This window comes from Malaya genurostris, chromosome 2 (genome assembly GCF_030247185.1).
Source record: "Malaya genurostris strain Urasoe2022 chromosome 2, Malgen_1.1, whole genome shotgun sequence".
Classification (NCBI taxonomy): Eukaryota; Metazoa; Arthropoda; class Insecta; order Diptera; family Culicidae; genus Malaya; species Malaya genurostris.
Window position 1 is genome coordinate 322,481,617 of NC_080571.1, and position 27,991 is coordinate 322,509,607.

The 27,991-nt window shown below is 36.6% G+C and overlaps 2 protein-coding genes across 20 annotated transcripts in view; one reads left to right on the top strand and one right to left on the bottom strand.

Moving 5' to 3' along the window:
* The window catches only part of LOC131431327 (uncharacterized), an 84,904-nt gene that overhangs the window by 12,423 nt on the left and 44,490 nt on the right, over positions 1-27,991 (top strand). For 12 of the 19 annotated variants that reach the window (XM_058596970.1, XM_058596962.1, XM_058596961.1 and 9 more), the window contains one exon: positions 17,942-18,336. In XM_058596970.1, the coding sequence (XP_058452953.1) occupies positions 18,242-18,336 (95 nt within the window). In that variant the 5' untranslated portion in view covers positions 17,942-18,241. The remainder of the gene's footprint in view (positions 1-17,941; positions 18,337-27,991) is intronic. The other 7 variants (XM_058596964.1, XM_058596963.1, XM_058596973.1 and 4 more) reach the window with 1 other exon arrangement.
* On the bottom strand, positions 26,043-27,973 carry LOC131431331 (angiopoietin-related protein 2-like). Its single transcript, XM_058596983.1, has 2 exons — positions 26,456-27,973; positions 26,043-26,388 (listed from the first exon to the last, which is right to left on the bottom strand). Exons 1-2 carry the CDS (start codon positions 27,163-27,165, stop codon positions 26,265-26,267), a joined length of 834 nt encoding a protein of 277 aa, XP_058452966.1. The 5' UTR covers positions 27,166-27,973; the 3' UTR covers positions 26,043-26,264.

The window sequence follows — 27,991 nt, forward strand, 5'->3', positions numbered from 1 at the left end:
GTTTTCAGTTGCAATAACGAAAAGACAAAGAATTTTCGCGAAGAAGGTAATTTTGCGCCACTCCCAATAACTTTTGATACTGCAAAAAAAGATCTTCGAGACACGAGAAGTGTTGATAGTCTACCTGCTGTTTAGTTTTAATTATTTGCACTAAGCAGTAAAACACATTGTTTTACGAGATGTACGTGTCTGATGTGCTCGCATCGAGTGGCAATCATTATATTTCAAGCAATAAAATAATCTGAACCATTCAAATAAACGGATAAAACGATTTCCGATTCCCAATCATGGTAATTTCAGAATAAAAAACAAAGCCATACACACTAGTAAAAAAATCCAACGCATGTTTATTGGTCTGCGGTATTGCAGGAAAATAGATTATGGCGTTGTTAAATTTTAAGCACAAGTATCGGATATTGGAATTCTATTCTATTTCTTCTATAACTATTTAATGAATTATTCAAAGTACAACGATGAAGCATTATCATTATTTCTTGAGTTTGAGTCACAGTCAGGGATGCCAAGTATTAAAATAAGAAAATCTGTTCATTGCGCAAGAAAAGTCTGGCAAAATCTGGAAACATTTTTGCTAACTTAAAAAGAAACGTATAAGCCGGTTTTAAACGTTTAGCAAAATCCGGCAAAAGGTCCTTATCTGTTGAGATAAGGAAATTCTGGAATACGCCAGATAAATCTGGAACATTGGCAACTCTGGTCACAGTACGAAGAGAGTTAAATTTTTACTAGATCAGAAAATTGCTAAATTGAAGTTATTGGACGTGATCAACTAGTCCTAGATAGTCAAAAACCATAAATACTGGTAGTAACATAACCTTTTTTCAAGCCCAACGATTACTTTCTACCTTTATATGTGCAACTTGAATTGTCATCTGATGTGAATCAATCCATAAATGTGACAATCCATAAATACGCATTATTTTCTAACCAAATGCCATTTAACATATGTAAAAAGTGTTGCGTCAAGTTGAAGTTGACCAATTTTTGATCGTAACACCCTTTAAGCGACTAAAACGTTTATTAGCTAGTATTCACTGTCATAACGAGGCATTGAGTAAGTAACAGGTAAGTTATTTAGAAAATTGTCAAGTTGGAAGAACTTGTCGATTTATCGTGACGTTCAGGCGCTAGTCATAAATGGATCTCTTCTGACATGTTTTGGATCATTTTTTACGTACGTTTCATTGTCTTTGATGATCTAGTAATAACTTTTGGCTCATGAAGCTTCTGAGTGCACTGTTAGACCTACACACTTAAAAAAACCCTGTGATTTTACATCTTATTAGATGCACTTAAATGGAGCGTCGCAGCTCACGCAAATTTACATGGAAGAACATATAATATTGTGTCTAAAACTCCATACATGAAATTCATTGGAATAAAAATGAAAGAATACTGAGATCAACCGTCGCGATTTGAACCGAGAATCATTGGATCGCAAGTACGTCTGTTAATCGACCGAGCCATAGAAGCATACATCTGCTTGGCTGGTAAAAGGTGCATTTAAACTCATACAGTCGCACCTGCTAGCTGAACGCACGCTACAGTCGAAACCAGTAAAATTCAAGCTCATCTAACATTACAAATGAGATTTTCCGTCATTTGACAATTTAGGTCTTTATGAATTACATCGTATGAGGGATTAAGTCACCTGCAAAATTCAATTTTTTTTGTGTGTACACAGCAAAAAATATGAAATTTACAGATGACGGAAATCCACATATGACACAATTCATAAGAACGCAATTTGTGAAACGACTGAATTTTACAAGAATTATAGAAATATACGTCAAACATACCCCGCCATTCAAGTAAACGTGTAAATTTACATGTTTTAGCACACAAAAATATGTCAAAATGCTTTAAATAAAAATTAGATTTACTGTAAAATTGAGCAGTTTTTCATATATGTCGGTCTCAGAAGATGTAAATTTTTACAACTTTTCCTAGGTGTGTAGTTTTTACGAATTTTATTACACTGCCTTCCGAAGTTACGCGGATTTCTTGTTTTGTCTTAGAAATGCAGTATTTCCGAAGTTACGTGATTTTTTTAAGCGGATTTCCGAAGCTACGCGGTCTTCAATTCTTTATGTCCCAAAGTCGATTGGAATTCTTTTTTTTGAGATTACACCAGATCTTGAAGATTCATGCATGTCTAAGACATTTGGTATGATTTTTTTTCAATTTGCGGTTTTCTTCTACCCGGATTTTCAAAGTCGTTTTTTTTCAAACATTTCTGGACGTTTCTTGAATTGCTAAGACATTTGACATCAAAAAAATTTCTTCAGTTTTGCGGTTTTCTTTTATGCGGACTTCCGAAGTGATGCGGTTTTTTACGCGGATTCCCGAAGCTAGCGGTTTTCTTGCGCGGTATTTTTTACGTGGTTCGATATGCCTTGCGTGAAAAGAGACCTCAGTGTAAATATTTCGCAACTCCGGTCATTTAAGGGGGGGGGATGCTTTTGTCATGCAAAACATTTTAATTTATTCTGTTAAACGATAATTCCGAAAATAAATCGCAAAAATTATGATTTTTTTCATCATTTAGACCCTACCCCCCTTAAATTGTACCTCGTGTCATATTCAAAATTGTATTATTTAATCTATTGATATTTGTCTTCTCGATGGCTGGATCCAGATACAATTCAATAGTGATCCAATAAATTTCTCTGCATACCATCGGCAATATGATCAGCAATTTATAATAAAATTTTCAGTAGTGTGAGATAACCACAAATAACTCAAAACTCGACTTTTTATTTATTTTGTAGTTGTTTTGACATATAAGTTCAGTTTTGCAAGGGCTGAGCGAAAACATATTTTGAAGATGCCAATTGAATGAGAAACTCAAAGAAAAGATGATTTTTTGGAAAAACATACGCTCAGAGGGTAAAACGCGTATGCACGGATTGCATAAGAACGCAGGTTCGAGTCCCGCCTCTGATCGTATCTTTTTCCAAAAAATCATCTTTTCTGTGAGTTTCTTATTCATTTTTTTTCTTCAGTACATGTTTCTGCTCAGTCATTGAAAATCAAAACTTCAGTTTTCTAAAATGGCATTAGAGATGAAATCATGACTCCTGTGGTTGCTAAAGCCTGTCATAATTTTAGGAGCATATATCTCAGAAGTTGATGATTATATATATTTAACTGTCATTCGATTCAGAAACATTTAACTCAAACACATATTGATACGTCGTTTTTGTATTGCAACAGGACACTATTGAAAAATTTGTCGATATTCGAATGGACCCATATTTAGAAGTGTCGCTCGCGCAGCATCGATGAACGCAATTGGAAGTAAATAATTGGTGTCGATTAGGTCTATGGTTAAGAAAAACCAGGGTGAAATGTATTATTGATTTGTTTCATTTCGTTTTAATTATGTATAGAAATCCATGCTCACAATCGAATAATATACCACCATTTCTCATACATTTCTGAAAGAATAATGCAGATTTTTTTTCATATGAATTTTGTCAAGGATATTTTCTGACCATGCTTCACGAGAACAATATGACAGTTTTGGGTGTGTTGATATTTTATCCAAATCGCTATATAATTTGTGTTTCCTGGTTAGATTAGTCAAGCAGATTTTTGAAATTTTTGTCATGCTCATTCCTGACTTCAATTTAGAAATCCGCGATGATGATAGGTGTACTAAATTTGAATGAATTTAAAAAATTAATAAATTTAAATTAAATGAAAATTTAATTTTTAATATCATTGTAATCAGTCTTGTATCGTACCCAATTCTGTAGTTTTTTGCTTTCGTTTGTTCTGCCTTGTTTAATTGTGTGGTAGAATATAAACCGTTACAATTCTGGAAGCGAACCACTCAAACGTTGTTAGTTTTGTTAGTATTCACGTCCTCCAGTTAAGTCTCTGACATAACCCACCCGCCTTTTTCACTTGAATGTGAGCAGTTCTCGCCCCTTAATACGGTTAGGACAATCGTCGATAGGTCAGCTAACGTTCATCCATCTTATTTTTCGTATTTTGTTGATGTTATCTGATCCTCAATCCTTCTTCCACAACTTTCTTCTCATCAAAATCCGTTAATTTTCAAAGACTTTATTTGTGACAATTCAGGGGATGGATCTTGTCACAAATTGAACATTGCTTTGTTGATACTACTAAAAACTGAAAAGTTCCGAATATCATATCAGGCTGAAACAATGTCGGACTGAAGATTTTCGGGTTAGTAGCAAGAAGTGTATTTGAAAGTTAAAAACGCGTATGATTTCACTCCACATTGGCAAATCGTCTGCCAAACCAGCACTTTTTTGCAAATGTAAGAAAATGTTTTTTTCCTTTCTCTATAGAAAGGTATTGGAATTGCTAGAAAACCTATTTTCGAACGGAGCCTCGGAGACCCATAGTGTTATATACCCTACGACTTAGTTCGGCGAGATCGCAAAATGTCTGTGTCTTAATTTTCTCAGAGATGGCTGAGCCGAATTTAACAAACTTATGCTTGTTTGAAAGCTACGATCGGAACATTGCACAGTGGTTTGAATCGTCAAAAGCGTGAAGCTGTTAAACCGTTGATCCGATATACATAGTTCTTTCGGAGAAGTCATTCACAAAAATATACCTCGTGATTTCATCACAATAAAAAATGTGCAAAGCATACTACGATAAAGGTTCGATATCACGAATAAAGGACTATTCACACATTTCAGTTCCGTGACGGTTCAGTGAAAGTGCCTTCAGTGCGCCATCAGTGTTCTTTTTTTATCGGAACCCTTCCGTTCCGTTTCCGTGCTGTTTCCGTTCCGGCACAGCCAATGGAATTACATACCGACTTCAGTGAAAATAAAAAATATCGGTGACGACGAATTTGAGTTTGCTGGACGGATGCTACACTGACGGCGAGCTGCACTGAAACGGCACGGTGCCGGATAGGTGTAAATGCGCGCATAGCAAACGAATGAAATATTATCAGTATCCGTGCACGGTGTCGTGCCGGCACTCAACCGGACCGGATATGTGTGAATAGTCCTTAACGCGTGATATGAAGATAAACAATTTTATTAATGTACATTTTTCCTAAGAAAATGGTCAAAAAAGAACTCTATATTTTGTTGTCTCATTCACTCAATTTAAAAAGGCCACGCTACACACTTCATAATTTTATATTACTTGATATAAAATTTCTTAAAAGTATATGTATGTGCCATTTGGTCTGCGACCCTGCTTCCTATTAGTAGTTAAAATTAGTGTATATAAAAGTTTAAATGTTAAATAACTTTTTAGGAAAAAGGCCAAATCGTGCACAGTCTTCAACAAAAATGTGTAATTTTACTTTTATCCCAGTAGGCTTTGCACATTTTTTATAGCGATGAAATCACGAGGTATATTTTGGTGAATGAGTTCTCCAAAAGAACTATGTATATCGGATCAACGGTTTAGCAGCTAGAGAAAAAAGTTCACGTTTTTTTCGATTCAAACCACTGAGCATTGATCAAGTTCAAAGATCAAATTGCTGTGACTTTTGGTTCCGGAGATATGATTATATAAGTGACGTAACCGACAAAACGTGTTGTTGTTTTACCGCGCAAGTTTCTCGGAGATGGCTGAATCGATTTTAACAAGTCTAGGCTCTTTTGAAAGCTACTTTCGAACCATTGATCAAGTTCAAAGATCAAATTGCTGTGACTTCTGGTTCCGGAGATATGATTGTATAAGTGACGTAACCGACAAAACGTGTTGTTGTTTTACCGCGCAAGTTTCTCGGAGATGGCTGAACCGATTTTAACAAGTCTAGGCCCTTTTGAAAGCTACTTTCGAGCCATTGATCAAGTTCAAAGATCAAATCGCTGTGACTTTTGGTTCCGGAGATATGATTGTATAAGTGACGTAACCGACAAAACGCGTTGTATTTTTACGCGCCCAATTTTCTCAGAGATGGCTGAACCGATTTTAACAAACTTAGGCTCGTTTGTAAGCTACTATCGGACCATTGATCAAGTTTGAAGATCAAAATGCAGTGACTTTTGGTTCCGGAAATATGATTGTATGAATAAGTAACCATCATCCCAATTTGGAGAATCACTGGGTGAAGTGTGTTTAAAATTTCAAACCGTCAGTTAGAGCGATGATGAAGAAAATGGGAAACTTGTACTAAATTTGGCACAAAACTGTTTCAAATCGCGGTCTATGTTAGTTACATAGAGTCACAGAATTATTTTGAATACAGTTTTAATGCAACAACTATTATTCGATATGTTGAATAACAACGGATACTTAAATCGAATACGATTTGTTCACATATGAGCCCTAAAATGTTTAAACAATGTCAAAAATTTAAAGTAAAATCTAATAAAATTTATCACTCGTTCCACTGGATGAGCTTTGCTTGTGCTCAGTCATTCGACCGTTGAACGGAATGATCTAAATTACATCCTCCTTCCGTGTACAATATCTAAAGTTTGACACAGTGGATGCAATCAACAAACCGAACGATTGAAGCTTCTGGCGGTGTCATAAAACTGGTAAAGCTGATGAATCACTTGTGGAACTTTTACCGTCTACTATCTGGTTTAGAAGCAATGTTAGGTACTATGAACTGAATTTAAATTACGCTCAAGTTCAAGTAGATAGAGGTGAGACTGTGAGACACTGCCAAAACTTTTCAGCGTATGTAGATTGAAAATTTTGCTTCTTTTGTCCCACTTTAAGCATTTAAACATACCAAACACGTACCAAGCTTATTGCAAATATGTGGTTTCTGCGGTCAGTGACTCAATCAATGAGAAAAGAACTCTTCTCAAAAACAACCGCAAAAAAATCCAATTGTTCATCTTAAAGTTATACCCGTCTGTTGTTGGCTGTTTTAGCGACAAAAACCTTGGGAAGATTTTTTTTGTGTGACTCCGAGTTGATCCAAATCCGAAGTGTCCTCAACCAAACTGTACACGTTTGTTGTTCTTCAAGCTCGAGTGCAGTACAGCCTTCAACTGATTCGAGGGAGGGTGGGCGTTTAAGCTGCTACTTTGCCTCTCGCCTGGCTTGCGAGCTGATCATGTGCCTTCCAAGTGTTCATTTTTTTTCTCTCTCAATCGTAAATGATCGGTACCAATATTCACGGTTGGTTGGTTGGTTGGTTGGTTGATCACCTGGTCACCCTAGCGACAGCAAGCCCCGTATGCAAGTTGATTCAAGCGTGAAGTGCGTTTTCGGCTCACCTATCTCAAGATCAAGTTCAATTCGAATATCACACTACGTTGCTGAAAAGTTCCGATCAATAGTCTGGGCAATCTTGTGGACAGCGAGGAACGCCATTCTCCTTGGGCACTTTTTGTGACACACTAACAATCATCTTGACTTTGCTGTCAAAACAATAACAATTATAATTCTCTCTTTTGTGCGCCGTAAGGACAGTGCGGAGATTCTGCTGCTGGATAAGCCATCATCAACTCGTGTCGCCCCGCAGAAAGGCGTAAAAGATCATTAAGAAGCAATTATAGTTTGATGATTGGCTGGTCAGCAACTGGCAGCTCGTTATGTTTTGCTTCGCAACGCATGAATGTTTGACAAATCGGTTGAGTCCGTCCGTTGAGGAAAAAGTGCCGAAGTTAGGACATTTGGATGTCATTAGAAGTCATGGGGCCTCCGAACGATTGAATTAACTGCTTGACACACAATGTATTAATACTGTACGGCCGTGTTCTGAGTGTTCGTGAAATTATTGCTAAAATAGTGATCATCTAATCGCAATTGTTTAATTGAACTTATTTTGCTACTCGAAGGTTCTACTGAAATGTCTGCAACATCGCAATCAATGAAAATTATAGCATATTGCAATGTGGCAATAAAGCTTAGCTAAACCAATCCGGTAAATGGCCATGGCCTTAACAAAGCACTACCGCGTGGTTTCCCTTCCAGTATGCACTTTTTGTAGATCGAAGAACCATTGTTCCTCTGGCCGGGGCTGCGGTGTGATTGGTGGAATTGAAGATACGAGTTTTTTTTGTGATGGTCCAGTTAGGTTCGCGTGCTTTGGGGATTTTTTTTTGTTTCCTGCTTCAATTGTGTAATTTCGATACTCGGCAATTTATAATGGTTATAACTTTCGACTATTTCAGTGGACGGGTTGAGTGGAACAAGAGATAGAAAAAACACTCGGATGATCAATAGCAGAATAATTGAAGACGATCGCAGAAGACCTTGCTTAGAACGATGAAAAAAAGTTAAGAGCTATCAAATTACCTGACAGTTGACAGCTATGACAGAGAGGAAGTCGTTTCATTGTGGCTTTGATGGTGAAAACATGCTGTTTTGATTACTCACTTGAGTTGAGTTCGATTTATTTTTCAATCGTTTTTTTTCAATATTTCAATGGTTCACAGTTGATTTGACTTCAAGAAAGCAAGTCGTTCTGAAAAGTTTCGTGGTATACTTATTAAATTTTGCCATTTTGCATGGTAACCGTTGTCACAGCTTAAGACAACTTCTTTTTTTTTTTTTTTTTTTTTTAAATAACTATTTATTGGAATATGAGTTAAAATTAAATTATTAAGATTTAAATTGGGTGTTCAGCCACAAGTGGTGACTTTTCAGCCCTGTTATATATATATATATGATTTGGTTATTACCATGAAGACATCATTTGCTTCCGCAATTCTGAGATTTTTGTGTAGGGAAAATTCTAAACCTACTTGTATTGTGTAATGGGGAAAAGGAACTTATATACTAACTTACTAACTAATACAGAGAGCGAATCGATTCAATTGAAGATTGCATCGATTTTTGTCGGAATTTGCTTATAATATTATGTGACATTACATCTAATGGTTCTATATTTGTGAGTCTGTGTAACTCATTTGTACTAAACCAGGGAGGACGCTTCAGAATCATTTTCAGAATTTTATTCTGAATCCTTTGAAGCGTTTTCTTCCTGGTGGAACAACAGCTTGACCAAATTGGTACCGCATAAAGCATGGCTGGTCTGAAAATTTGTTTATAAATTAACAATTTGTTTTTTAGACAGAGCTTAGAATTTCTGTTTATAAGAGGATATAAACATTTAATATATTTATTACACTTTGCCTGGATTCCTTCAATGTGATCCTTGAAAGTGAGTTTTTTGTCATACGTTAAACCTAAGTATTTAGCTTGATCAGACCATGTCAATTCCAAGCCATTCAATTTGAGAATGTGATTATTGTTTGGTTTAAGAAAAGAAGCTCTTGGCTTGTGAGGAAAGATAATTAATTGCGTTTTTGCTGCATTTGGTTTAATTTTCCATTTTGACAGATAATCACTGAAAATATTTAAACTTCTTTGTAGGCGACTGCAGATCACTCTTAGATTTCTACCTGTGGCTAACAGACTTGTGTCGTCACAGAATAGCGATTTCTGACAACCAACGGGTAGATTTGGAAGATCAGAAGTGAAAATATTATACAAGATTGGAGCTACACTCGAACCCTGCGGAACACCGGCTCGTACGGGTAGCAATTCAGATTTACAATTCTGATAGCTAACCTGAAGAGTACGATCAGTTAAATAATTTTGAATCATTTTGATCAAATAAATAGGAAACTGGAAATCAGACATTTTTGCTATTAAACCTTTGTGCCAAACACTGTCGAATGCTTTTTCTATGTCTAGAAGAGCAACTCCAGTGGATAACCCAGAAGATTTATTTGTTTTTATCATGTTCGTAACTCTTACAAGTTGATGAGTAGTTGAATGTTCATGACGAAATCCAAACTGCTCTGGTAAAAAAATTGAATTCTCATTTATATGAGTCATCATTCTTAACAAGATAATTTTTTCAAAAAGTTTACTGATAGAAGAAAGTAAGCTAATTGGGCGATAACTTGATGTTTCTGCTGGGTTTTTATCAGGTTTTAGGATAGGAATTACTTTAGCGTTTTTCCATCTTTTTGGGAAGTAAGCTAATGAAAAACACTTGTTGAAAATTTTAACCAGGAGTCTCAAGGCAACATCGGGAAGATTTTTAATAAGAATATTAAAAATTCCATCATTACCAGGAGCCTTCATGTTTTTAAGTTTTCTAATAATTGATTTAATTTCATCAAAATTCGTCTCAATAATGTCATCGTGTGATAACACTTGAGTTGAAATATGATCATATTTCAGTGAGACTTCATTTTCAATAGGACTCACAACGTTCAAATTAAAATTGTGGACACTCTCGAACTGCTGAGCAAGTTTTTGAGCTTTATCGCCATTTGTAAGAAGTATTTGATTTCCTTCCTTGAGAGCAGGAATAGGTTTCTGAGGTTTCTTAAGAACCTTAGAAAGTTTCCAGAAAGGTTTAGAATATGGTTTAATTTGTTCAACTTCTTTAGCGAAATTTTCATTTCGCAAAAGAGTAAATCTATGTTTAATTTCTTTTTGTAAATCCTTAACTATGTTTTTCATAGCAGGATCACGAGAACGTTGATATTGTCGTCGACGAACATTCTTCAACCGAATGAGCAGTTGAAGATTGTCATCGATGATAGGAGAATTTAATTTAGTTTGAGCTTTGGGAACTGAAAGATTTCTAGCTTCGATAATATAATGATTCAAATTATCAATTGCTGTGTCGATATCCGCAGAATTTTCTAAAATAGTTTCATGATCCACATGATTTTCAATGTGAGATCTGTAATCCAACCAATTTGCTCTATGATAGTTGAAAATAGAACTAATTGGATTAATTATAGCTTCGTTGGAAAGTCTGAATGTTACAGGAAGATGATCTGAGTCAAAATCAGCATGAGTAATCGGTTCACTACAAATGTGACTTTGATCTGTTAGAACCAGATCAATTGTAGACGGGTTTTTCACGGAAGAGAAACAAGTAGGATTACTGGGATGAAGAACTGTAAAGTAACCAGCTGAGAGTTGATTATGAAGTATTTTACCATTACTGTTATTTTGCCTACAATTCCACTGGACATGCTTAGCATTTAAGTCCCCTATTACGAAAAATTTCGATCGATATCTTGTAAGTTTTTGCAAATCGCCTTTAAAGAAATTTAATTGTTCGCCGGTGCATTGGAATGGCAAATATGCTCCAGCGATGAAATAAATTCCATGAATGGTTTCAACTTCGATTCCCAAGCTTTCAATAACTTTAGTATTGAAAGAAGGTAAAATTCGATGTTTAATTTGCCGTTGGACAAAAATGGCAACTCCACCACCAATTCCAGTAAACCTGTCAAATCGATGAACCACATAATGTGGATTACTTTTCAATTTTACATTTGGTTTAAGAAAAGTTTCTGTCACAATGGCAATATGAATTTTGTGAACTTTGAGAAAATTATAAAATTCATCTTCACTCGATTTCAAAGATCGAGCATTCCAATTTAAAATATTCAAATAATTATTTAACATCACTGTTAAATTTTAAATTCATTATAATATAATTTGCAAATTTCCATCCGATTTGAAATGCTTCAAAAAGTGATGAAGTCGAATTCATTTGGATGATCATTTGAAAAAGTTGATCTTGTAGGTAGATCATTTTATTTTCAGTTATATCGCCTAAATCGACTTCATTTAAAGAAGCGAATGGCATTGAAGGAATATTTGTAGGTAGACTGCCATTAGAAGAAGATGATTTGGCCGGTCTACCTATTAATAAATTGTTTTCGTTAGAAGAAGAACTGCAAGGTGGTCCTGTGTTTTGATTATTTACATTAGAAGAAATAGGAGATAGATTTCTACCTAATATACCAGCATAAGTGAAATTAGAAGAAGATGATGACGAGGTCGATCTACCTGTCAATAAATTGTTTTCGTTAGAAGACGAATTGGCAGGTGCCTTAGAAGAATTTTCAGGTATGTTCTGTAAATTTAAGGTCGTTGATTTGACTTGTTGTCTAAGCGAACGAGCGTTTAAAATTTTTTCCCTGACAGGACATTTCAAATAATTGGATTTATGATTTCCATTGCAATTTGAACATGAAAATTTATCAGTGGTTTCATTCATTGGACAAGCGTCTTTCGAATGCGATTTACCACAATTCAAACACCGTATATCCATATGACAATTTTTGGTTCCATGACCGAAGCCTTGGCAACGACGACATTGCGTTAAGTTTGCAATACGATTATGCCGTTTATAATGTTCCCAATGAATTTTAATGTGGGAAATGAAACGTACTTTTTCTAAAGTTTTCAAATTGTTTACATCACTTCGATTGAAGTGTATTAGGTAAAGTTCATGGGAAATTCCAGAGCGTGGTTTAGAAGTACCATTCGCTCTTTTTTTCATAAGTATTACTTGGGAAGGGGCAAAACCAAGCAATTCTTTTAGTTCATTTTTAATTTCATCAATACTTTGATCATTTGATAATCCTTTCAAGACAGCCTTGAAGGGTCTGTCTGATTTTATATCATATGAATAAAATTTATGAAGTTTTTCGGACAAATATCGAATAAGACGTTCGTAATCTTCCAATCCATCCACCAAGACTCGACATTCTCCTCTTCGTCCGATTTGAAATGAGACTTTTACTTCCGGGAGAAAAGTAGAAAGCTCAGTACGGAATGCTTTGAAGTCGGAAATCATCACCGTCACTGGTGGCATAGATTGATGTTTCTTCCCAGAACGACAAGCGTCCATTTTGGGAATTTTTGAAGAATTTTCTTCTATGTCGCTACAATCGGATTCAGGAAGAATCTCGTAAATATTGTTAGACGGCATAGGATCAACGGTAGGGAAATCCGTCCGTTGTCTTTTATTTTTACATTCAGATTCTATAAGATCGTGAATGTTATTAGAAAAATGTTGAATAACGGATTGTGATTTATTCCGTATTGAATTATTTTTAGCCTTAGGCTTGTTGCCTTTCCGGTTGGACGCAGGCATTTTTGAAATTAATGAAATTTTAAATTAAATTAACTAGGCTAAATTAGTCTTCGATTAGACTCCTAGCTAGCCTTAAAAAAGGCTGATTAATTTCTTAGTCACTCTAATATCACTCTTTGTATCACTTAGTCACTCTAATATCACTCTTTGTATCACTTAGTCACTTAGTTAGTGATTCAGGTAGCCTTGAAAAAGACTGAAGCCTTGAATCAATGAAACTCTAGGTAGCCAGAAAAAAAAATTCCAGGAGCCAAGAGCTATACGCGTGCGGTGCGAACGACTGTTCAACACCGACTGAAGACAACTTCTTAATGTCTTAACTAAACCATTATAATCTGTTATCAAATTATTAACAACACGGCATACTCGGACAAGAAGCCGCTCAAGCACGTGAGCACCTGTTTATTTACCATACCATTTGCTTGTTGCAACTACAGACATGCATATATACATACATACATAGATATAAGCTAGCATGCCGTTCTATTAATTACCTTCGTGAGAGTTTTTGTGTCGATACGTTTGCTGTTTTTGCTCGAAATATGTTCAATTTGTTTACTATGTACAGTGTCTAACAATGGTCAGCGGAACACTTATGCTGTGCGACACTGCCGTTCGAATGTTTTCGTAGCTGCACACCTAGAGAAAATCGTGAAAATTTACATCTTCTGAGACTGAGACATATTCGAGCGTCAAAAATGACTCATTTTCACAGTTGATCAGACATAGATCGTTATCGGCTGTACACCTTCTTGCGAGTTATTTTCTATCGAGCAGCAGAGATACCAGATCTGCTAAATTGTCTGTAAATCTGCAGATTAACAGACATTTTATGTATTATTGACTAAAAAAACGAACACTCAACTCAGCTCGTGAGCTAGCACATGAGTCAGCTCACGAGCTAGCTCCCCATTCCAGCTCATTAGCCAGCAGATGAGCCAGTATCGCGAGCTGGTTCTTCGAAGCATACGACTCTCGATCTAGTAGCAACACAGCACACGAGCGTGTGCTTCAGACTTCGTGTGCGTATTTTTGAAAAGGTACAACACACGGACTGTATGAGAGCTGGCTCGTGTGCTGGGCCATCACTGCGTGAAGTAAGACGTATTTACGTCTTTAGTTCCTAAAGGCTCAATGATACAGTGTGGGCCCTTGAAAGTGAAGTATCGAGCCATGCAAAATGATGTTGTGATGCCTATTGTTCGTAAAAATGGTTTGAATTGCTACTGGTTTCAGCAGGACGATACAACATGCCATACAGCTTGACTAACAATCGATTTGTTACGACTATTGTTCCCCGGATGAGTCATATCGAAAAACGGTGATTTTGACTGTTTATAATAAAAATTTGTTTTTGTATCAAGTGCTGATATAAGTCTGGTCTCATTAGTAGTTAAAATATCAAAATTTTCTAACAAGTATCAAAAAGAGAAATAGTTCAGATACGATATGTTGATCGGGAGATCACCCGATTCTTTTTTCGTGGGGCTATTTGAAATCGACGCCATATCGACCTATACATCAGCAAAAACTATGAAAAATGCCGAAAAAAAGACACATTTTCTACTCAAGCCCAAAGGTAACAATTTACGCGATATCATTTTCTAAAAAAAAATTGTAACATATCTTCTATTATCAAAAAAAATATGATCGAAATGAAAATGAGTAAAAATGTTTTTTACCTTTTTCTATAAATATAAAAAAAAGGTATAGAATTCGCTCAAACTATAGAAATAGGGCTGAGTGTCATATACCAATCAATTCAGCTCGACGAACAGAGCAAATGTCCGTGTGTGTGTGTGTGTGTGTGTGTGTGTGTGTGTGTGTGTGTGTGTGTGTGTGTGTGTGTGTGTGTGTGTGTTGTCATCTAAGAAGTCGTGACCTCAGAGATGGCTAGACCGATTTTGATCAAACGCAAATAAAAGGTCTCCCCGTCACCCAGGACGCTATTGAATGGTTTTGAGATCGAATGTTTACTTTTTGAGTTATATGAAGTTTTATGTCAAAATTTTAAAATTTTAAATGTATTTTTGGACAGTATCTTTCCCATTTGACCTTGAAAACAGAATATGTTTCCAGACTTAGATACCTTAGACGGTAATACCTATCCAACAAGCCATAGTATGTTAAAATCCGTCCATTTTTAACGGAGATATTGACATTTTTGTGTAGGCGACTTTTCCCCCTATTCTATCAATAGGAGTTTTGAGCATTGTATGACAAAGCAATGCTTGGGAGCAACGTGAAACACGATTTTTTATACTGTTACGTACATTTGTTTCTAAGTACCCAAAAGACTGTGTACAGCATAACATTTTGCCTTGGACCGATTTTAGCACGGTTCGTTTTTGGCAACATAATCGTTCGAATATGACATATGTAAACCAGATGATGGCAGAATTTTCGAGTCGAAAGCAATTCCATAATTATGTGGTTTTGAACTACTTACAGCAATAAATGCTGGAAGAACATAACACCCATCTACCATTCGAATCAGTTCGTCGAGATCAGCAAATGCGTGTGTGACAAATAATTTCACTCAATTTTTTTCGGAGATGACTCAACCGTTTTCTACAAACTCAGATTCATATGAAAACTCGTATGCTCCCAAACAAGGTTTTTGAATTGTGTTTGGTTCCGACCTCTAGTTCCGGAACTACAGGTTGATATGTAAAACGAAATTAAAACTGTGCAACTCATTTTTCTCGTAGATGGCTGAAGATTCAAATGGAAAGTTTTAAGATTCCAAAAAAAATATTGTTTCTCAGTCAGATCAAACTTCCGGTTTCGGAGATACAGGGTGATTAGTACAAGAATGTCTATTTCACATAAATTAATCAGGTTTATCGGGTTAGCAGATTTGGATAGTCGATAGCCAAATAAATTTATTTAATTTTTGTTGTATTCAGTTTTCTTTTCGGAAGGCACCCAAAAATTTAATTCGCACTACGATTCCTCAAAGATGTATACATTGATTTTCAAACATTTTGAAACAAATGCAACAGCTACTCAGGTGAATTTATCTGACTTCGTCTACACCGAATTTCGAATTCCGGTTCCAGTATCGAATCGTTTTTCATAACTCAATCGTTTTCTCAAAAAAAGCCAAACCGAATTTAAGAAACAAAAATTCAAATTAAAATAAACTTATAGTCCCATAAAAAATTAGTTAATTTGGTCCAATTCTGACTTCCGATTCTGGAATTACAGGAAGAAGATTTTTTTAAATTCAAACCGATATAGAAGATGACAATCCCTAAAAGCATTAAAGTTGGACTCAAAAATATTGCAATTTAATCGTCACATGGCCATACGATTCGGTTTGGGTTATGCTGGTTCCTGAATACCGGCTCTAGAAGTACCTTAAATAATCGTAAACTCATTGTACCGTAAGCCGATTGTCACACTTTTAGATTCAAATTCGATCCGATTTGCAGTTTCGACATTACAGAGTAATGAGTAATTAAAATCTCAAATTGTCACTTAAAACGACGGACATTAGAATAATATAATGAAAACTGAAACACTGAAGAATATTCATGCAAAAAACACATGTGGATTGATAAAAAAAGCTATCATCTCACTGATAGGTGGATTAAGCACGTTTTTCTTCATATATTTCGTTCAAATGCTTCCACTTTAAGTGACCCATCCTGTACATGGTAACTATGGACGATGGGAAAATTTGCAAGAATCCGATGTAACCTGTACAAACAAATCAACTAACATCGCACAAATCGTCTCTGAGCGGATTTCTATATTTAACTTACGCTCAGCACTTATTTGCTTATTGCTCGACACCACGATGTTGAAGCAATGTTTTCAATATTCCACGCCTCAATTGAGAAGGGAATTTATATCCAGTTACACCCAGAAACCCGTTACTTCGTCACCGGAATCCTGTCCAGAAGGAAATTCAATATTAGTTGATAAAATGATTTATTTGAATATTTTGTGTTTGAATGTTAGGAATCGTTATGGATGTCATCAATGATTTGCGAAGCATCTGCTACTAGACTTCGGAAACCGACAACGCTGTAGGACTTCAATTGAACATCAATATTGAAAATCTGCAAATATAATTTGATTTGATGTGCAGTATTTTAGATTAACATCCCGTAACTCCATAGGGGTAATATAGAGTATGAGGGAATTAATTATTTCGTTGGGAAAACTAAAAAATCGTAAGAATAATGACAGCAGAGGGGCCTCTCGAATGATTTTCCGTTGGGGCACGGAGTCTCGAGACATTGAGATATATATGCAACCTTGCAACATACCTCGATTTTGTCAAAAATCTAGCCGTAAATGAAACTACATATTTTTGTCTTTGTTGTCCAGACATTTTTTGTTCAAGATACAAGTTGAGCTTTGAGACTTAGAGTTTAATTCAGACGTAAATAAAGAATTTATTGCTTCTGAAAACGATTATGTTCATTTCTGGTAGTTCTCGTGCCGTGGAATATCGTCAGATTAGCACAATACTTTTAGCCAGTGGTGTACGTCATGCGAACCCACCAGCAAAGCAAAACTAAATTTCAAAGTCAATCACTCGGCTCGGCAGTGGCAAACGTAAACCGGTGATGGCAAAGCAGATCGGAACGACCTTACCGGGTAACTTGTGCGTAATTATCACTTGTGGGGTGCTGTATCGGTCGGTAAGCTCTTCACATTTTCAGACTGTAACAGGCCAAGAGTGGCTGAAGAAGTGTAATTTCCGAATATTCCGACTGTGAACTGTTAGCGGTGAACAGAAATTTGTGAAGCAACTTTTTCGTATGTGCAACTTATTAGCACCATTTTTCGTGAGTTTCAAACCGTTTGGGGAGGAATTGGTGCCGTTGGTTTTGGTAAAAAAGTTTACGGAAAAGGCATCCACGAATAATTGTCGTCCGTATCTCGTATTAGATGTATCTGCATCTCGAGTTCGCGTACGTGCGGTTACATGAATCCGATCGGCCCGGTAAACAAAGAAGTCTCCTGGGGGGCAAACTGCGCAGCTGATACAATCTCAATCTCCTCGGTGGCGGACCAGTTAAAGTCGTTATCAGATTGATTGTAATATGTTTGTTAATAAATTAGTTACATAGGTTTCAACGTGTAATTGTATGCTCGTGTGCAAAGCTGATCCTGTGTCTGGAGCGTTCGAATTGGGGAAACCCCTTTGATCTAAATCTCGATTCCCATGCGCCCGGGGGCGATTGTTGTTGGGGTGAGAATTGGAAAAAACACCTGTTGGTTTGCCGGAGAATGAAATAACCATAACAACGACGATAAAACAAGTGCGTTTCATGTGAGTGCAATATCTGTGAAGAAACGTGGTAACATCGCGGAAAGTTCATTCATTGCAGCAGTGAAGTGTGTTGTGAACAGTGGTGAAAGATGCGAAATGTCTGGATTGTGGTGGCCAGCGCATTGCTGGCGTTTGCCAACTTCGTCAAATCGCAAGAGACCTCTCGAACCCTGTACAGCTCGAGGTGAGTAATTTATGTATAATTTATTACTATATGTATTCATTCTAATATTACACAAAATATTCATTTTTCAAAATTCCAAATTTAAATTTTTTTCAAAATTTCATAAAAAAAGTCTGAATAACACATTTTTCTAAACAACAGTTTTCAAACAAAATTCGACACGATTATTCTTTATAAAAATTAAGAATATTCTGCGAAGTCTATCAGAATAAAACAATAGGATCCTGACCGGAATCAAGATTTTTTAGTCTTTATAAATGATATTATTTCACAGTAAAAAAACTGTTCATCGACGAGTTCCCATCTCATATAATTGATATTCAATATATTGGAAACTTTACGCCAAGCAAGGATTTTCGCATTGATTACGTATCTTATTCTACATGTCATAGAAAAAGGATGACTCAAAGTCGATACCCATCGAAAAAACACCTGCGAGTTCGAAGTGTTTTGATTATTTTGGGATTTTATTATTTATATTCTTTATTAGCATCTGGCGATGGGTAAAGCGTGATGAGCGAGTCGATGTGTTTCATAGAGTTGTGAAGGAAATATTTCACGAAGAATGAGTCTGTATGTCTGTGAGACTGTCCCCACAAAATCATGTTTCACTTTACAAGAATATAAATTCCATTTAATTCTACTATATGAAAATACCTCTACTATTTTATCACTAAAGTCACGAAATAGTAACAATCAGTTTTTTTCAATTTAGTTGAGAGGGCTGAAGACCCTAAGGACTAAATAAAATACAATTGAATCTTCTTTATTATTTTTTTTTGCCTTTCTCTATAGAAAGCTATTAGAATTGCTGGAAAAACCGACTTTCGAACGGAGCCTCGGAGACCCATAGTGTTATATACCATTCGACTCAGTTCGTCGAGATAGGAAAATGTGTGTGTGTGTGTGTGTGTGTGTGTGTGTGTGTGTGTGTGTGTGTGTGTGTGTGTGTGTGTGTGTGTGTGTGTGTGTGTGTGTGTGTGTGTGTGTGTGTGTGTGTGTGTGTGTGTATGTGTGTGCACTTTTCGAAGATATTTGAACGCTCTCAATTTTCTCAGAGATGGCTGATCCGATTTTAACAAACTTGGGCTCGTTTGAAAGCTACTGTCGGGCCGTTGATCAAGTTCGAAGATCAAATGCTTGTGACTTTTGGTTCCAGATATATGATGGTATAAGTGACGTAACCGACAAAACACGTTGATTTTTACCGCTCTTATATATATATAAGGGTGCCAACATTTTGGGATCAACTCTATTTTCGTTAAGTTCTAGTGCTCAGAAGTTTAAGCACCTCGAAAAAAGCCTTCATGCAAAATTTGACCTAAATCGGACATGCTTAAGGGGTGCTGCCCGGTGGTAAAGGTTTGACAATTTTCGATCTTGAAAAAGCACCATAGGGGGGAGTACATGAAATTTCCAAAATCGAAAATTTTTTTTGATGCCGAAACTCTTAAAACTGCATGAAACATCGAAATTTAGTGTCCTCTCAAAAAACATTTTTTGTTGAATAAATCTACTTTCTGGGACTTCATTTTCAATTTTCATATTTTTTGAAAGTCCCTAAAAGTCGACTTTTTCAAAAAAAATTTTTTTCGAGATGACACTAAATCTCAACGTTTCATGCAATTCTAAGCCTTTTGGCATCAAATTTTTTTTTCGATTTCGAGAATTTCATGTACTCCCCCCTATAGTGATTTTTCAAGATATATGAAAACTCCACTAAGTGGACTAAGAAGGCTTTTTTTAGATTAGCATCACTGATTACAAATAGGCAACGCAAATGTCAAGCACTAGTTTGGAAAAATAATGCTGACTGTGTGACATAAACACTGAAGCATGCTTTTGTGAACTACTCGAATCAATCTGCATCAATTGTTGTCAAAATTAGTCAAAATCATATTTTCATGAGACTGTTATGAAAGAAGAGAAAGGCATTATCACACCACTAGGTGGATTAAGAAGGGTTTTTTTTATTGGATTTGGTTTCCACTTTTCTTCTTTTGCGAGAGGTACTCTCATTGTCATCCAGTGAGGTTTGATGGGCATTTTGTTCGCATTGTTGGAATCATCAACACAATTTTGGGTGCAACATTCACTTCATGCTAGTTTTTTTATGATTTTTTTTTACATTCAGGCCAATTTGCGTACAAGCTTTACGTGGCCGAATGAGCCATGTTTTTTTTAGATAAAATATTTTTTTTACCGTTGGATCTCGTTGTCACCCTTTTTCTAGGGGGAGAAGAGCTTCCATTTTTATCTTGCAATGAGTGAGTGGCACTTTGTTCGTGGCTCGTCTCGTCATCCATTGCCGCATCGGTGGTATCGTTGTGGGTTTCCGTTTTTTCTTCGTTTTCCTTGTAATTCGCATTCTTGGGTTGGTTGTTAGTTGCTGTAGACGCGCCTTGTTGTGCATTAATTGCAGTTGCTGGTGGGTTTGATGGTACAACAGGAGTATTGCGCTCACTAGTTTCCGTTGTTGGGCGGTTGTCCTTATTGTTGTTTGAAGATGTCCTTTTTGCAGTTTCAGAGAAAGGTTTGCCGTAGTGTGCAGGTTATTCACAAAACTGACATGTAACCAGTTGATTTTCATACGTAATCAGCGTTTTACACGGATGTATCCCGTCTTGATCACAAATGATGTAAGATTGAATTGCTTTACGTAGTTGCATACGTACCACTCGCACGCCATTCCGGATACCCGGGAAAAAATTCCGCCATACTTCCCTTTCGATGGAAAGAACTTCACCGTACTGCGACATACTTTCCCGAACTAGAGATGGGAAATATCGACAATAATCGGTTATCGATAATATCGATACTGCTCAGTCCGATATCGATATTATCGATAAATATTGATAATTTTGTCAGCCAAATGGTATATAAAGAGCCTATTTTCAAAGTGATTGCATAGCCTTCATATATGAGAAAGGCAAAAACTCCTCTTCTTAATTTAACTAGTCCCGATTGTGAGGAATTCTGGCAACCGTCAAAAGGCTGGCTGCATTCCGGCTGCTGTCAAAATTGTCCAGGCGAAATTGCGTCATTATCTCGCCGTACGTGTCTTGTTTATTTCTCTCCTCTTTCTTTTTTCTTTTCTTTTTATTCGACTTCATTTGATATTCGTCAATCCCGCATGTACGTACAAAAAAACGAATCTTGAGACGAGGTAAATGAGATTGAAATATAGGTATGTTTGGTAGTGAGGAAGCAATGTTATTGTCAATAACATTTTCCATGATTAGTATATATGAAGAAACATTACTTATTGCATTTCATATGTATCTTTTATTGAAAAAATAAAACCAAGACGCTTAAAATGTAGAACCGATTCAAAACGATTCTGCCAATCTTGTATGGCAAGAATCCGACAGAAAAGAACCGTTAATAACCGCTAGGCGAAGTTCTCTGCCGGAAACGGTTGTTGCATAGTTGCCAGACTTTTGCCGGAATTCTGGCAGAATTCCGGCAAAAATGGCTGGCAGACATAGCCAACAGTCTGGGGAGAAATCTGCCCGCCGCTTACAACTGGAGTGCTGTAATAACCCACTTAGAAAAAAACGTTCAACGGTGGTCCTTCATTGGTCCAATACGTTGGATCATTGGTCCAATGAAAGTCCAATCAATCGTTCAACGGGAGGCCAACACGAGACTTTCGTTTGCCGATTTTGAAACAGACCGTTGAACCGAATGCCATTTTTTTCGTTCAACAAACCCGGCAGACAGAGGTCCATTGTTGAGGCATTTTTAACTTGTGGAGTTGGAGCCCCGTTGGACTAGTTTTAGTGCGAAATTTCTGAAGTTTTTTCCACTTATTGGTTTAAACTAACAATACATACCTGCACAATACTTCTACTTCACGTAGAATAACAACAAATTTTCTTTCTATGTAAAGGCAACACTTAATTTTAACACTATTTTTGTAAGAGATAAAACAACAACAAACCTTTCCAGCAAATTGAACGAATATTTCGTGCAATATATCGTTCAACAAGCGCTCAAAAACCAACAAAATTGAACGGCCTGCTGAGAGGGAATGCCTTTCTCTACACTGAAAATAATTTCCACCTATTTTTTGAGGAGAAATCACTTATTGTCGAGCTCTTCTATAAGCTTCCCAAAATTAGGTCGTTATCTACTCAAATTTTGAGTTGTTCATCGGCAAAAATGGGTAGTGTGCTTTGTTATGACATAACACTTGTACTAAACTTACATTTACCTAAATTTTGAGGTCATCACATGTTACCCAAAATTGGGGAGATGAGCTTTAGTTAATTTTGGGTTGGGTTCGACCCAAAATTAGGTAGCGGCTGGTAAGAGTGTAGTCCTGCAAACAGTCTCATTCAAACAGTTTTTTTTATTACGATAATTTCTGACACGGACTCGGGCTGATTCTTGACATAAATTCATCCAGATTGATTAGATTAGTGCACAAAAGAATGCTCCACAGTATTCCCAAAATCAAAAGTATCAGCAATAACAAAATTAAACTAAACCCTTGATCACTTCAGCGAATAAAAAACACACGATAAGTCGATTATGTCACTAATACAATCATCTCTTCGGAACCGGAAGTATCAGCGATTGGATCTTAGAAATTGATCAATGATCCTAAAGTCGAAATTAATTCACATCTTAAAATTAGCTTCCAAACAAGACTGAACTTGTTAAACTTGGTTATCATATCGACATACTTGAATATACATATATTTTCAGATCTCGTCGAGCAGAGTCGAATGGTATATAACCCTTGGGGTTCCCGCAGCTACGATGAGAAATCCGTTTTCCAGTAATTTTTATTCATTTCAATAGAGAACGACAAACAATTGTTGTTGAACTATGCTGTTTATTAACACATCGGGTTTGCTCGTGTACTTTTTATGGACACATGCCCAGGGAATACCAACATGTATTCAAGCTTATTTTTATAGGATCCCGAGAGGAAAATCAGTTTGAGACTCCTTAAAATTAAATCGTTGCATTTTCCTCTCGTTTTAAGAAGATTCAAAAATATTTAGGGAGCAAGATATCTCGAAAATGCGTAGGATTTTTCTTGTAGACGCTCTCGGATTACTCACTGTACCATTATCTAATACTCCGACTAAAATTGCTGGTTGCTTTTTTGTTGCACTTTGCTTGCTGCACAACGCAAACACACTTTGTACCATTGTCGTTGATCGAAAAATCGAGAAAGAAATAGCAGTTTACTCAATACAGTTTTCTAAATAAACTAAGAAATAAACTGCTTTTGTGTTTAAAACAATGACTATTCTGGGAAATTAAGTAGAACCTAAAGTACTTTACACCCTATAGAGGATCAGTAGAGACTTAATTTTAGGTTTACTTATTTCGGAGTAATCTCTCATTCAGTGTAATCTACGCAAGCGAAAACAAAACATGAAATTGTAATTCCGAAAGCAGCCATGGAAGCAATATCGAATATCGATTTTTTTGTCGCATACTTCCATGGCATTGTCCACCATGTACACAGGGATTTTATATTTAACATTGTCATGATCAATACTGTGCACCCCGTTATTAACCGAAGTAAATGCAATTGCATCTTTTTCACGTTTGAACATAATGTACACACAGCTAGACGCCTTGTTGAATTGAATCTCACTTACATCAGTAACGTTTTGATGCATTCGTTTCTTAAGCAAGATTTCAATTTCGGTTGCTGCTGGTCTAACTTTGCAGCGCTTGAAATCAATACAAATTGAATTTGGCCTTGTAGGCCAAGTTTCAGGCTTTGTTAAATCGTATTTGCCCATTTCGTACACTCTATTGTTCACTACACTGTATTGTCTTTGTTTCTATCGTCTCGACCGTAAGCAATTGTCGACTGTGTCTGATGAGATGCGAGCACGAACTGATGCTAGTTTTTTTGTTTTTTGGTTAAAATGACAAGTTTGTTTTATTCCGATCGAATTCTCTTGTTAATTATGCGACATGGAAAAAAGTTGCTTTTAACATTTAGAAAAATCATGTGACAAGTGTTAAAATTGTTGTAGTTGGAAGATTTCTATAATAGACAGGAGGATTTTGTTATCGTTCCGGAACGTAGTGGAACATCTTGAAAGATGGCGGCGAATAGTCGAGTAGGTGACAGTAGTGTTTCCAACGTATAGCAAATTTGAAATTTACACAGGATCTTAAAAAATTAGTTCGAGCCTGTATATATGTCATCTGTGTTTCGTCTTTCATTCATTAGGGCATAGCAGTTTCAAATAGTTTTGCATTACTCAACAGTTCAATTTGAATCGCTAAGCAGACGTAGAGTTTCTGCTACGTGTAGAACATTTTCTTGTTGACATGGGAAAGAAATTTTTTTGTGATCATATTTCCGATGGCATGTAGCAAAAATTATGTTGATTCGTTAGTTACAACAAGAGATATTCACGATCAAAAACTTATCACTCTCTCAGAGGGTAAATTTTGAAAAGGGGTACCATAGTAAAGTAAATCGTATTCAAGACAAAAGGTCCTGCTAACCCTCAGTTGTATAAACGTATACTGAAGGCGTTCGAGCAAAAGAAGGAGGTTTCAGTTCGGAATGTGGCCAAAACAGTGGGCACTTCGAAGTCAAATGTTCTTCGTGCTAAAGGACGTTTGAATCTTCGAAACAATAAGAAGCAGAAACAACCTAAACGTAGTCCGAAACAAGAAGCATCGATCAGGCCGAGGGTTCGAAAGCTGTACAATACGATTCTTGCTGGAAATTTGAACTGCATAATCATGGACGACGAAACCTACGTGAAACTCGATTACAAATCCTTGCTGGGACCACAATATTATACGGTGCGAGAAGGGCAAGTGTTGAACCAGTCCGAGACATCGATTGAAGTCGAAAAATTTGGTAAGGAAGCTATGGTCTGGCAAGCAATTTGTAGCTGCGGTAAGATTTCGAAACCCTTCATCACCACTGCTTCAATGAACAGCGAAATATACATCAAGGAATGTTTACAAAAACGACTTCTACCCATGATTCGAAGCCACAAGGATCCTGTTGTCTTCTGGCCAGATCTTGCTTCTTGCCACTACTCGAAATCAACGGTAGAATGGTAACATATACTACCAAAAATGTCACTTTCGTCCCAAAAGACATGAATCCACCAAATTGCCCACAACTTCGACCAATTGAGGAATTTTGGGCATTAACAAAGCCACATCTTAGGAAACATGTCTCGGCAGCCGAAACTATTCAACAGTTCGGAAAAGATTGGAAAAAAGTGTCAAAATTTGTCGCCAAGAAATCGGAATTTAGTGAGGAACGTTCGCAAGAAGGTGCGCCAGCTAGTCTACAATGGCTGAGGAGCAAATGTTTAGAATAATATTCTGTTGTTGTAGTGTAATATTATCAGCATATCTAATAAAATTTGAATATCTAACACTTGTGAATTATTCACAGCGAAATCAATGTGCGTCTATAGTTTCTGGGACAGTCTTTACTTTTTTGCCGAATAATTCCGAGAACGGGAAACGAATCATTAGACTTTACATACTCCGATTCAGATGAAACCTTGGGCACATCAGTTGTAAGCTAAACCATTTGTTTTGCACGGAACAAGAATTTGGAATTCGACTCAAGGCTAGTTTTTGAACAGTAGTATCAATTGCATGTTCTGATTCTCGAGTCTTGAAACGTCGAATATATGCCATTGTACTTCGAATATGTAATATGATTTACGGTGAACATTTACAACATAGTTCAAAGGGTGAACCTCATCGATTTTATTGCCTCGTTATAACATAGTTATGTTCCATTGATTTGGATGTAATTTTTTTATACATGTTCTTATAAAATGATTTGATTGTAAAATAATTAGCCATGAAACGGATTTCCCCGATTGTCTCGTTAGTATCTCATTTCGCCTTATTTAATTCACTAACGGTGGTAATATATAATGCGGAAGTTGTAACTCTGATGCTTAATTGCTTTCCGTCAGTCGAATCAGCATCTTGGCTTCCTGCAAGCACTCATGCGAATTGTTGAAATAGTACCATGACATGGTTTTCAGTACTCTGCCTTTCATATACATGCCGTTCATATTCCTAAGTGTAAAGTAAATGATTGAAATCAGTTAATCTTCTCAAACCTATCACAATATTCTTATCTTACGCCTCGAAACAATTTTTATGCCACCATCCACTGGAATGGGTTTGAGCGCAGTTTCCATCTCCAACGTCGTTATCCCGATCCACAGTGGAAAACATCATGCCATTGATTGCACTTAAACTATCCTTAGCCTCGCCACTCACGAACCGACCGAGATTAAGTTTATACTGTTCGAATTCACTGGCAACTGAAAAGTGACCATAAAGAGCACTTTTAGATGTTCCATTGAAATCCTTCAAAACTACCAGCAACTCATAGTTTCCTATACGAGTTATTTGATGCATCTTTTCCAGTCCCAACCAATATTCTCCTTGCAAGTTTCCGAATCCCTGTCGATATTCGGCCCAGTTGCGGTTGAAATTAAGACTGCCATCATATCGCCGATGAATCACCGTCCATCCTCCGTCACTCACGTTGTTATCACAGTACACAAGAAATGGTGGCACTATCGAGAGCTCCGGATTGATTCTATAAACTCCACTGACATTGGTGTTGGTGTCCTTGCACGAGGATACAAAGGTTGCATCGAATGTCCTATTTGTGAACCGGTGATCACTTTTCCCAGAAATAACTCGCGAAAGTTTATCATTAAATTTTTGAAGATCCTGCTCAAGTTGATCGAATTGTCCGAGAAGTAACTCGTAACCAAATCCCTGTGCATTTTGTGTCGAGCTTAGAGTTAAAGCTGCGAGTAGCAGCAGAATCCTTTTCATCGTGACTACTCGGTTCGGTCCGATTTCTGGATTTATAATCCTACCTTATTCTTGTTTATTTATTACAAAATAATAACATGCACCTTGGGTTTTTTTTCTATACATTTCACAATGATGCATAATTAGAAATTCCGGTGTTGATGTTTGATATACAGTTCCAATGGTGTGGCAGCTTTTGACTCAACGAACCCATGTCCATGGTAGTCTGTATCAGTGCTATTCGTAACCTACTTCTGGAGCCCCCGTATTTAAGAAGCTGATAAGATGATTGCGTAGTCGCGAATGTTCAGTTGATAACGAGTCAAACATTATTTTATTGTTATGTATGCGAGCAGTGTGGGAAATCGGTTCATCTACTAAACTGAATAATTTTTTCACTCTCTTTCTTTTGTGATGTTGATTGGCAGTAATTCTAAAAACCTGTTGTTTGTTCCACCTAGTGCTGTAATGATGCCTTTCTTATATCAATCACATTATTATATATAATATTGTGGTGTACTTCAAAATATTTTTTTGTTCACTTTAGAATTTTTTTTACCTTTTTCGATTCGGCTTTTGTCTCTCTAGTCGACTCGAAACGCGTTTCCCGAAGTGTTTTGACTTTGAAGAATAGCCGGAAGTCACACGGGGCCATATCAGGCGAATGCGGTGGTTGAACAATGATTTTTGTTAATTTTTTTTTTTTGCGAAATACTCAAATAAATTCAATGCAGTATGAGACAGTGCATCATCGTGGTGCAAAAACTAGTCGTTGTTGGCTCATAATTCTGACCTTTTGAGGCGTAAAGATTCAAACAAAGGACGCATAATACCTATATGATATTCC